Source organism: Teleopsis dalmanni, chromosome 2 (genome assembly GCF_002237135.1).
Source record: "Teleopsis dalmanni isolate 2A chromosome 2, ASM223713v2, whole genome shotgun sequence".
NCBI lineage: Eukaryota > Metazoa > Arthropoda > Insecta > Diptera > Diopsidae > Teleopsis > Teleopsis dalmanni.
The window spans coordinates 242,423,870-242,437,410 of NC_051847.1; the positions used below are offsets into that span (position 1 = coordinate 242,423,870).

The 13,541-nt window shown below is 30.6% G+C and overlaps 1 protein-coding gene across 1 annotated transcript; it reads right to left on the reverse strand.

The window, feature by feature from the left end:
- Nucleotides 1-4,345: 4,345 nt before the first annotated feature.
- On the reverse strand, nucleotides 4,346-7,808 carry LOC119677175 (voltage-dependent calcium channel type D subunit alpha-1-like). Its single transcript, XM_038088443.1, has 2 exons — nucleotides 7,154-7,808; nucleotides 4,346-4,795 (listed from the first exon to the last, which is right to left on the reverse strand). The coding sequence occupies exons 1-2, from the start codon at nucleotides 7,784-7,786 to the stop codon at nucleotides 4,346-4,348; spliced, it is 1,083 nt and encodes a 360-aa protein (XP_037944371.1). The 5' UTR covers nucleotides 7,787-7,808.
- Nucleotides 7,809-13,541: the final 5,733 nt, after the last annotated feature.

Consider the following 13,541-nt stretch of genomic DNA (forward strand, 5'->3'; position numbering starts at 1 on the left):
AATACTGGAATGGAATAGACGGCCTATATCATTCCAAAAAATTCTTAAATTTTGATGCCAAAAGAGCAAACACCGCTCTCAACCTAAGCAAGAAGAGTCTAAGTCACTCTCTGGTGGACTAACAGGCCACGCCGCATGTTATAAACACCTCTTCCTGTGGTGAGGAAGAGTCTATGGAACATCTGATCACTAACTGTGATGCACTAGGCCACATAAGAAATAAAATTTTAGGTACATACCAACTAGAGGATGAAGACCTTCGAAAACTGCCTCCGAAGGAGCTGGTTCGATTCCTCGAGATACTAAATATCTAAATACGAAGGGGTGCATAATAGATCAAACTGATCGCAGTGCATAGGGGCCTTAGCCTAACCAAAAAACTCCCAAATACCATTAACAACCTTTTTTGGTGTTATTTATTATTTTGCTACAGTTGGAAAAACATTCTTCACAGGTCAGAAATGTTATAGGAAATAAACTGTAACGAACTAAAATCAAGACATTTTTTAATGGTTTTAACATTGATTTCATTAATTCTCATTTCATTATTGATACATAATCTGTAATGTCTAAAGAAGAAAATATTTTTGCCATTAATACTTTTTTGGAATTGAGAATAAAGCAGTGATATTTTAATGTGCCTTTAACTGATGTAGCTTCTTTAAAGCGTTGTTTAATCTTATTTTCTTCTACTTCTTAGCCCATTAAAAAGTTCCTTTGGTGTTTGCATTGGATTATTTATTCGTTGAAGGCTAGCTTTTGCTAGCTTTTGCTAGCTCCTCTTTAAGGTATCAGCTAAGCCGTCGCATGGTCCCTTGCTGTGTGACGTTGGGAAAAAGTGCCATTCTGCTTCCAAACCAATGTCCGCTTTGTGATGAGTTAAATTAATAAAATTCTTTTTATTTTTATATTGTAAACCAGATCCATCGGAAAAATAAATAATTTTTTTAATATCCGTACTTAAAATTTTAATGAATTTGATAGCGTATTTTTGAAACAAATGTACAGCAGTTGTGTTATGATGTAAGCATTCAGATAATTAAGTTTGTTTTTTTTTGAAATCATTTATTTTCGTATTATTTTTTAAATTAAAAATTTTTCAGCTATCAGACAAACCACAATAAAACGCTTTTATTTGGAAATTTGAAGCAGATATTTCGTTCTTTATTTTAGAATATCCTCAGTGCTGTAATTATTATCCAAAAAATAATTACAAAAAATTTTTTAAAGTTACACATTACAATTAAAATAATACCTTAATTTTTAATAAAAAGCTTAACTTAATGTTTATGAATTTAAAATTAAAACAATATATACAAAAAATTAACATATATATAAAAACTGACACTATTGAACTCAAAAAAATAAAATGAACAATAATTATTTTTATTTTTAACATCACATATGTTAAGTGATCAGACAATAATAAACATAGAAACAAAAACAAGAAAATGGAAAAATATATGTTAATCTATTTTGTTATGTCAAAGAACTTTAGTACAACTTGTATAGTTGTCTTTGTTTTTTAAATTCAAGAAATGTAATATATGTACATTATTATTATTTCTCTTAAAACGGTTCTGTATCAATAGGCGTATTCGGTGGCTCGCAAGTACGGCAAAAAACAGCAAGTTGTTGGCCTATGCAGGCCTATACTGGCCGCAATGTATGCAAAACAACAACACTATTTTCTCTACCTCGGCCAGCATAGTTATGCTGGCCAACCACATCGGCCAGTAAAAAAAAAATGTTACCAACGCAATAAGCGAACTATTGTGAACCTTCATTGAAAATTCCAACGAATGGTGCAATCAAATGTCAAAAATTGAGGAAATAAAAATTCAAACAGATTTCAAAAATTTGAAAAATCTTGAAAAGTAACGAAGAAATAATAAGAATGGAGAAATCATAAGTATTAAGCACATTGAATTTTTTATTATGTTAGTTATTACCAAGTAACATTTATTTTATTTCATTTAATTTGTAGTTTACATATGTAAAATTAATAAACAAACATAATTTTTGAAGTTTTTCTAAAAAATTTTTTATAGAAATACACCCAAACTATGGACCACAAAGGAAACGAAGTGTTTTCTAGAGTGCTACTTGACACGAAAGGAAGACAATCTTCAGAGGAGGTTGTTGCGGCATTCATAACATTTAAAAAGTCCGTGAAACAACTTGCATCCCTCGGCCACTGCAAAACGTTGCTTCCTTCTCCCAACATCGACAGTACCTACAAAAATTTACTTATCTTAGTGTTTTATTTTTAAATTTCCAATATTCTTACCATTCCTTTTAATTCCGTGTTCATTTTAATTTTATAATATTTTTATAAAAATATATTTGATTTATATGCACAATACAAGATTTGCTGTTTGTCAAAACAAAACATTTGACAGATTGCAACAGTGATGCCAATGACTCGCGTCATTAGCATCAACATGGCCAACATAGGCCAACATGCATTTTTTGCCGTACTTGCGAGCCACCGAAAAGGCCTAATATTAACCGGTCAAATTGATTTCTTTCTCCTTTTTGTTTTCTTTTAACCGATATTTGTCAAGTAAATTAGAATAACGAGCACTGAAACTCTCTGCGTCTTTTTTACCACCTGGTTTTCACCACCTGGTTATAATTTAATATGATGTGTATTACTTCAGCTAGTACTCTTTTTGGTAGTTGTTTTCAATTTCAAGAATTGAAACTTCTTCGAAATTGAAAGTATGTCTAGCTGAATGATGATGTTCAGATAGGGCGGTTTTTTTATAATCATCAGCGCGTCTGCATGTACTTTTATGTTCACTTAACCTTTTTGATCATTTTCGTTTGATTTGATAAATTTCTTTTTTTTCTTGATCTTTCAGCTTAGAGAAAAAGACATTGGTTGTTTTTAAATTATATAATACAACGTCAATTATTTGTTCTTCTCTGAACAGTTTCGATATTTTTTGAGATAATCCAGGAATGTTTGGAAAAGTGCACCTTTTTTTAATATTATTTGAATTGCTCACTGTTGTGTTTTTAACTAATTGTGTATGTTTATTTGAAAATAATATTTTGTTAATGAAATATTTGGGGTAGTTATTATTTTTTAGTATTTTTTTAATTTGTTTAATATTATCTTCCATAAATATTTCATCACTCAAAGCTTTGACTCTGCTTATAAAGTTTCTAACAGTGTTGATTTTCAGTAAAAAATTCAATAATCTACCTGAAGATGTCGGTTTTTTATACCAGTTGGTGATAATATTGTTCTCAGTTCTCATTACCATTATATCTAAGAAAGAAATTTTTTATTGCTCTTCAATTTCATATGTGAATTGAATGTGCGGATTCACATTGTTGAAAGCTGTAACCGCATTTTTAACTTCGCCTTTGGGAATTGCAAATAACGTGTCATCAACATAATACATAGCTAGACATACTTTCAATTTCGAAGAAGTTTCAATTCTTGAAATTGAAAACAACTACCAAAAAGAGTACTAGCTGAAGTAATACACATCATATTAAATTATAACCAGGTGGTGAAAACCAGGTGGTAAAAAAGACGCAGAGAGTTTCACTGCTCGTTATTCTAATTTACTTGACAAATATCGGTTAAAAGAAAACAAAAAGGAGAAAGAAATCAATTTGACCGGTTAATATTGATACAGAACCGTTTTAAGAGAAATAATAATAATGTATATTACATTTCTTGAATTTATAAAACAAAGACAACTATACAAGTTGTACTAAAGTTCTTTGACATAACAAAATAGATTAACATATATTTTTCCATTTTCTTGTTTTTGTTTCTATGTTTATTATTGTCTGATCACTTAACATATGTGATGTTAAAAATAAAAATAATTATTGTTCGTATTATTTTTTTGAGTTCAATAGTGTCAGTTTTTATATATATGTTAATTTTTTGTATATATTATTTTAATTTTAAATTCATAAACCTTAAGTTAAGCTTTTTATTAAAAATTAAGGTATTATTTTAATTGTAATGTGTAACTTTAAAAAATTTTTTGTAATTATTTTTTGGATAATAATTACAGCACTGAGGATGTTCTAAAATAAAGAACGAAATATCTGCTTCAAATTTCCAAATAAAAGCGTTTTATTGTGGTTTGTCTGATAGTTGAAAAATTTTTAAATTAAAAAAGCATTCAGATATACAGAAAAAAGTTTTATTTGTAGTTTTTATTTTTATCACGGTTGCAAACGGATGAACGGATGCCTGATTATTATTCCAGTGAATACCTTGAACAGAGTTTTGAACAACAAAAGCATAAGTTTCGGAAAAATCACACAAAACTATGCATTCATTTTTTGTTAAGTTGCTTTTCTTATCATTTTAAAACTCTGCCTGTTTTTTAACGACAAAGGAATGCAACAGCTTTTTGTCTAAACCGTCTTTTAAGGATTGCAAATATTCGTCTATTGATGATGTCAAAGTTTTTAATGTGCTTCTCTCTTCACGAATCAATTGTTTGTATGGCATGATGGCATCAAATATCTCCAGAAGTTGTGCATTGATATTTTTAGTTCCAGGACATTTGGCGCAGGTTCCTAGAAAGCATTCTGTGCTTGAAGTGTTGCAAATCATGCGCTGTAGACAATCTTGATAGTTATTTATCGGCTTTCTACAGCATGCAGTCAGTGCTTTTGTATTCACTCCATCTATCATTAATCGTACGTTTTCGTGTATGGAGCACATACAAACAGAATATGTACTTGCTCCTGCAAGAATGCAATGTTGTGGTCGTAAAGATGCAAATTTAGAAAAACTACATTCGAGATCCGGCTGGTTGAGTTTGAAAAAAATATGCAACTCCTTCAAATTGCTTAGAATGACTGGGCTTCTGTGGGTTCATTTTCAACTTCAGCGGATTAAAACATTTTAAGTCATTCAGTTGCGTAGATGCATTTTATTTTTTCCAACGTTTGGCATTATCTAAATGTTCTTACTTATTTGTTCGCTTTCAAAACATAAATTGAGGACTTGTCAGACTTACTTAACAATTTATACCTAATTTGATTCCAGTATCTTTATAAGATAGAAGTACCTAAACTCTCCATATCGATTTATTTACAGTTCATTTCCTATAACACTTCTTACATATACAGAGTATTTTTCCAACCGTAACGAAGTAACACTTCACCGAAAAAGGTAGGTGTGATTATCTGCTGCAGTTATCTAGGTAATTCGGCTAATTAACTTTTTAATTCATCTATATAAGAAAAAAGTTTATTAAACGGTTTAATTATGTTAAAATTTATAATTTAGGAACAGGAATGATGCGGAACTAATTCAAAATGGTTACATTTTATATATAATTTTAATTTATTTTAAAAATAAAAAGTAAAAATGTTTGTATAGTTTTTCTTCGAAAATTGATTTAATGGTAATATGGTGCCTATGAGCAATGTGAAGGACACCTGATAAATTAATTTTTTTTAATTACTTCTAAAAGGAATATCACACTGGAAATATTTATTTTTTAAGTAGAATTTATATATATTAATTTGAATCAAAAGTAAAAAAATATTTGTGTGACATATTTCTTTTTTTTTTTTTAATGAAAAATCGTGTGTACATGTTTGGTGTGATATGAAGGATAAGTAAATTTTTAATAGTACTTCTAATGACAATATCGTCCAGAAATTTTTGAGATTTATATAGAATTTTATTACTAATTGAAATCAATAATATTATATAGAAATATTTGTAGTATATTCTTTGAAAATTTATTCAATGGAAATGTAGTACGCATGTGCTCGATGTGTTTTGCGGGAGAAAAAAATATTAAATATTAAAATTCAAAATATAACGGGTACTTGAAAATTTTTATTTCGTAGTAAAATTTAAAACTGAATCTAAATAAAATATAAAAAATGAAAATTCACAAAATAGTTTAGAAAAAAAATTTTTTTTGAAATTTAACGGTTAATATTAGTACTTAAATATAAACAATTTTAATTGTTTAAACAAATTTGTAAAAGTTCAATCAATTACTTAGAAACGCTGTAAATTTCAAGTTTCTACCTTTCATAGAACTTGAGATATAGCCATTTGAAAATGTGTCTACAATGCCAAATTTGCTAGGAAAAAAGTCACAATATTTTTCCTGAGATACGGGTCTTCTTATTTTATTTCAGCCAAATAGGAGATCATGAGGTCAAATCTCCAAATAGGAGATCAAAATCCGCGCACTAAATTTAGGTGAACATTTAAAAGGCTTTTCGGATGTACCTATTTGGAATGTATATTTATAAGGAAATTTTGAATTCGTAATAATTAGTTTATATATTAAAGTTTGAATTATGCATACAAATACAACACAAATATTTTAAATCATAAGTACAATTTAAAAGAATCAGTAATTTTTAGTTCTTATTAGTATTGCATTAGTAAATTTATTTTTGTATATTTAATCAGATTTAAAAATACCTATGTGTATTCAATGCTTGGACACCGACTTTTGATTTCAATGCAATTCGTTTATATAAATTTAAATATTCAAACATATGTATATTTACTGCAATATACATTAAGACTGAAAAGTTTTCGGAAATTCTCATTTAAAATTCGCGCGCTGTATATTTTTCGATATTTTAAGTTTATGTAGTTTGGCAGCCCTGTCCTTAATTACTATGCCAAAAATGAGCGCGATCTGTCAGACAGTTCGTTTACGGCAGCTGTTGAAACCAGTTCACCTCAGTAGTGCGTTGCGAAATGTCTTCGACGGGTCGTACGACCGCTGAAAGCTTGTACCACTCATAAACTTGAGTTTTCGATAAAACTGATTCCCCATAAGCCTTTTGTAGCATTCGCAACGATTCTGCACACGAAATTTCGTTCGAAACACAAAAATTTGATGCAAACTCTTTGTTCAATATATTTTTTTCCATTGTTTTTTCGCAACGCACTACTGAGGTGAACTGGTTTCAACAGCTGCCGTAAACGAAACTGTCTGACAGATCGCGCTCATTTTTGGCATAGTAATTGTCCGTAATTGCTGCCAAACTACATAAACTTAAAATATCGAAAAATATACAGCGCGCGAATTTTAAATGAGAATTTCCGAAAACTTTTCGGTCTTAATGTACATATGTTTTTATACGAAAAAATAAAAAAATTGACAAAACAAAATTTACATACTCTGTGCATAGGTTCCGGTTCTTCTGATAATTCGTCCAAATTTCCAGATATAGCACGTTTAAGAGCAGGAGAAACTTCATGCAGCGTTCTCAAGCCAGCTTGTAAAGTAATTGTATTACTTTCTAATTGGCCGTCTTTTCCTTCTTGTTCTTTACGTTTCTTAAATCTTCTAAAGTAGTCTTGAATTAAATATGTGGCATAGAATTTACCTACTGTTACTTCATCATCATTTCCAGGAGGTGGGACTACTTGATCTAAAAATTTTGGATTCGTTCGTTTCCATATTTGCTTAATTGTTGCACGTAAGTCTGCATTTGCATCATCTATATTACCGTCTGTTTTTATGCTTAGGGATGTACGTACAACAGCAAAAAGTGTGGCATTGAACAAAACTGTGCCGTCTGAATTTAGGGGCATATTCATAGACACCAAGCGTTTACAAGCCATACGATGTGGACACAATTTTCCAAATCCTAGTGGTGGAGAAATTTTGCGCAGAAGTGTTACTACATCCAAATGTTTAATGCGACCTTTCGCATCTGGGTCATATTCACTCCACAACCGTATAAATTCATCTAAGTGATGAGGTCCTAATATGGACCAGTCTCTCGTCAGGTAATCAAAATTATCCATAATGACTGCAACAAATAAATTAATTATCTGGAATAAAAAGAAATTTTGAAAAAATATATATAATACATATATAAATACACAAAAAATATATATAATACATATATAAATACACAAAAAATGTGGTAAACTACTATTAGTTAGTTAACTACGAGTATTAGTTAGTTATCAAACTAACCACTACATTACGAAAACAATACACATAAATTTGTGACTATGACAAATTTTCTTTTTTATTATTAATTTTTTCACGGGCTAATTGGTCAGTTATTAAAAAATGATCTTTTTTTTTTTTTTAAAATAAAATTTTTTGTTTAGTTTTATAAGATTTTTATTGTCCAATATTTCGACTATAATCTATAGTCATCATCGGGGAACTATACATATAAATACATTGTAATTAATATTAAGGTATACATTACATAGAAACAATAATAAATTACATTTACATTGAAACATGAAACATACATATGTATTTATTTTTGTTTTAATTTTTGAGTCGTTACTTCGAAAATGTTAAAATGCGGTTATTTTTGTTTTTTAAAATATACTAACTTTTATTTCGAAAGTTTTTTGTGTATCTCTACACGTGTTTCGGCAAATTCGCTTTTGCCTTCATCAGGAGAATTCCTAATATTAAAACATCTAGCAATCTTACAAACTATTTATACCATAAACATGTTATTTTTAATACTAAACTTAATATTAATAAATCCTAAGGTTATTGTCCTTGAGGGTGACAGGTAAGAAATGGTGGCGGGGTTGGTCTGGCGTTGTTTTTTTTTATTTTTACATACAGATAGTTAGGTTGACTGGTTGTCGGTTTTTTGGGATGTATCTAAAAAGGCACGATGACACGTTGCCTTTGTCGCCGTTGAGTAAATTTGTGGTATGATGTTTGTGTATTTCGATGCTTTCTGCCGTTTCTAATTTCCAGCTATCCCTTACATTTTTGATTATTTGGGCGTTATCCCTGTTGATGTGGTGATTTTCCTTTACTATATGTCTGGCGACATTTGATTTTATGTGGGGGTTCATTTTCTTCGGTGCTTCTCTTGCTTCCTTCAGGTGTTCTTCAAGTCTTACTGATAAGGATAAGGTGATATTAAAAAGATGATGAGGTAGCAGCTATTTTGCCATTAATAAATTCGAATGATCGTTAGTGGATTTGTACAGCAAATAGCGTGACAATCCCGGCGAGAACAGCAGTGTTTATTTCGTTGAAATTTGGAGTGATAACTGGAGAAATGGTGGTATATAAGAAGGAAATTCTACCAAATTTGTTTGTAGGAGAATCACTCACAAAAGTACGAAGGGGTGTAGGATATGTACGAGTCTTGAATGCAAATAACTATCAGATAGGATTTCTACGAGCCATTGAATTAGAATATAGCAGTTTGGGAGTTTATGATGTAATTGGGATACCAAATATTAATTTCACAGAACAGAAAATCATCAATGTTAAGTGTTCTTAAGGATTTTAGTGATGTTTTTGACTTGCCAGGGGATAAGCCCTTCCATTACTTCGGTACTAGAACATGAAATATTGACAGATTCCGAGCAGTCGCCAACAAATATAAGGCAGTATCGATTACCAGAAGCTCATAAGAAAGAAATAAATAATCAAGTTAAAGAGATGTTGAATAGCGGGATAAGAACACCAAGTAAATTACCATGGAACTCACCAATAATACTAGTACCAAAAAAGCCTGATGCGGAGGGAAATAAGAAATGGTGGCACGTAGTAGATTTCAGGAGGCTAAACCAAAGAACAATTGAACAAGTTTTTCCGACACCAAGAATAGAGGAAATTTTAGACCAGCTCGGACGCAGTAGATATTATTCAACCTTGGATCTAGTCAGCGGCTACCACCAAGTGATGGTAGATAAAAACTATAGGAATAAAACTATTTTTAGTACACGACTAGGACGTTTTAGATTTCAAAGAATGCCTTTCGGACTTACGGGTGCACCGGCAACCTTCCAACGAATAATGAATGTCATACTGACGGTGCTTTAAGGTATCGACTGTTTTGTATATTTGGACGATATTGTGAGCTACGGAAGTAATTTAACAGAATACGAAGAGAGACTGAGAAGGAAAATGTCAGTTTTTAAGGCGGGAAATAGTATATTTGGGTCACCTATGTTCAGATAGTGGTGTGATCCCGGATCCTGATAAGGTAAAATGTGTAAAAAATATGCCATCGCCGCGGAATGTAAGGGAATTGCAATCATTTTTGAGATTTATTAACTGTTACAGAAAACTTATTCCGCAAGCAGCAAAGATCTTCTTACCTCTAAATTAATTGCTTCGAAAAGACTCGAAATTCATATGGACAAAAAATTGTTAAGTGGCAATGGATCAATTAAAACAGTTAATGACTATACTTTTACAATACCCAGACTTTAGCAAACCGTTCATTCTGACAACAGATGCGAGCAATGAAACATTAGGAGCTGTTCTGTCTCAGGAAGAGCCAGGAAAGGATTTGCCTTTGTAATTCGCGAATCGTGCACTAAGTAGCACTGAAAAACGGTATTCGACAATTCAAAATGAGTTTTTAGCTATCGTTTGGGTGGTTAAAAATTTTCGCGCTTATCTCCTTGGCCGAAAATTCAAAACTTTTATCGACCACAAGCCATTAAAAGAAATGGCAAATTTAAAAAATCAGAATACACGTCTAGGTCGTTTTCGGCTCAAGCTTTTGGAATTTGATTTCGAAATTGTTTATAAGCCTAGAAAAACTAATAAAAATGCAGATGCACTGAGTAAGATACCGAGTAATAATATTGCAGTTATAACTCGGTATAAAAAGAGGGAAAAAGAAGAAGATTTGCTAGCTGCCGAAGTTAAACAGACAGATAATAGTTCGGAAATAGACAGAGGCTATCCTGCGAATGAAGATTATGCAGTTTATCCCACGAACAAGAAGGATATTCAAGGTATATTAAAAACATTTCACAATTCACAATTAGGGGGACATCAAGGTGCTGTAGAAACGTATTTACGTATCAGAAAGCAATAAAAGTGGTCAAGAATGCAACGTCAAATAAAAGTCTATGTGTGAACCTGCCAATATTGTCAGAGAAATAAAAGTTCTAAGATAAAGAGGATGCCTATGGTTTTACCGGATACGCCACAAAGACCATTTGACAAAGTCTTTATGGACATGTTATATATATAATTAATATATATGTTTATAACAATTTAAGTTACAGTGTATACTCAAAAATGTTTAGTTCGTAAGCTTTTGATAATGATAATAAAAGTTAGTCTGTAATACAACTCAAAAGCGTGCACTTCATTTGGTGAAGACACCACATAATTGGCGACCAGAAATAAAAAAAAATAGAAAAAGGTTTTTTTCTTTTGAACATTGGATTTGTGTAAATATACAAACTGTTTTTTTAAATTTTTTTTTTTTTTAAAAAAAAAAAAGAAAAAAAAAGAAGAAAAAAATATATTTCTTGAACATTGTATTTGTGTAAATATACAAATTGATATAAAATCAAATAATAATAAAAAAAAAAAAAACGTGATCGGGCACAAAAGTGTGTATATGTGTGTGGGCTGTTGAAGATTAATAATTGTACATTATAAATTAAAATTAATAATTGTAAATTATAAATTAAAATTAATAATTGTAAATTATAAATTAAAATATTAAAAAATGAGTACGGATAGCAAAAACGTGGAAGATGCAAAAAATGGTGTATATTATCCAATTCAACACGTGCCGGAATTTAATCCATGCAGCGAATTGTGGGATTTGTGGAAGGAAAAGTTAGAAATATACTTTTGTGAGATAAATTGCATCAGTGATAACACAAAAAAAGCTCTTCTCTTAAAATCTATTGGATCGGGGCCATATGCTGTTCTCCATAACATATGCAGTCCAAGTAAACCAGTTACAAAGACTTACAAAGAGCTTTGTAATATAATGGATAAACATTACACGTCTCCAACAATCATATTCAAAGAGAGAAAAACTTTCACACTGCAGTAAAAAGTGAAAATGAATCAATTTCCGAGTGGTTTGCTAGAACAAAACAATTAGCGTTGAATTGCAGGTTCGGTGAGCAACTTGAGTCTTTTGTCTTGGATCGTTTTATTGTTGGATTGTCGGGAAAAATTTTTGAGCGACTTTGTGAAGAAGACGAAAAGCTTTCGCTAGATGAAGCATTACGTAAAGCACTCATTATGGAAGTGAAGCAAAAAACAAGTAATGACTGCATTGCAATTAATATTGTAAAAAATAAAACAATGTATAAGAGCGGCGATAAATATGCCAGCAGTAACAAAAATTGCAAAAAAAATTCAGATTGTAAGCATTGTGGTTGGCGTAATCATGAGTCTAAAGATTGCAGATTTAAAAATTCTAAAAGCCATCACTGTGGTAAAATTGGACACCTAGCATCAGTGTGCAGACATGTGAAATTAATAAAAATAAAAAAATAGGTTTTGTATCTGAAGTAAAATCTAAAAAATTTGTTAATATAAATAATAATAATGATCCGAAATTTTCTATTTACAGTGTAACATCTGAAGTTTCAAGTGCTGATGAGTTTAAAATTCCAGTGACTGTCGATGGATTATGTGTGAAGTTGGCATGTGATACGGGAGCATCTTGCAGTTTACCACCTTTATCGTGGCTAAAAAAATGTAAAAAACAAGTAAGTCTAACTCCATGTACAACGACTTATGTTGGTTATGGTGGTAATAAAATTAAAACTGTAGGCTTGCATAATTGTAAGATAAGTTATTGTGGAACTACAAAAAATATAACATTTGCAGTAACTAACTGTTCAACTCAACCGTTGCTTGGTAGAGATTTCTTAAGCTTGTTTAATTTTCGTTTGGAACAAATTTGTGCTGTAGGCCAAACAACAAGCCAATCTGTAATTATTGATGAAATTAAAAATCAATTTGCAGAAGTTTTTAATGGGCAATTAGGTTCATATAAATCTACACTTATTTCATTACCTATTTCTGAAAATGCTAAACCAGTATTTTGTAAACCAAGACCCATACCTTTTGCTTGGAAGAAAAGCATTGAAGAATATTTGAATCAACTAATTAAAAATGATATTTTAGAACCCATTAACAATAGTGATTGGGGTACGCCGTTGGTTCCTGTATTAAAACCAAATGGTGAAATAAGAATTTGTGGGGATTATAAAACAACAATAAATAAATATTTACATGATTATAAATACCCCTTGCCCAGAATTGAGGAAATTTTTACATCTTTAGAAGGAGGTGAACTTTTCACCAAACTTGATCTTTCCAATGCATTCAACCAACTTATCCTGGATGAAAAATCACAACTTTTGTGTACTTGGTCTACACATTTGGGTACTTTTAAAATGAAGCGTATGCCTTTCGGTATCAAACCGGCAGCATCAATATTCCAAAAAACAATGGAAACGTTATTATGTGGAATACCATATGTAGTTGTGTATCAAGATGATATAACAATATCTGGAAAAAATTTAAAACAGCATGTTGCTAATTTAAAATTAGTATTAAATAAATTAAAAAATTCTGGATTAAAACTAAATTTACAAAAATGTTCATTCTTTCAAAAAAAAATTTCTTATCTAGGATTTACTATAGATAAAAATGGTCTTAGTAAAAATCCTGAACGGATATCTTCTGTGTTAAATGCACCTATACCTAATAATGTGTCTGAGTTAAGAGCATTCATAGGAATGGTAAATTATTACTCAAAGTTTATTAATAACTTTGCTTACA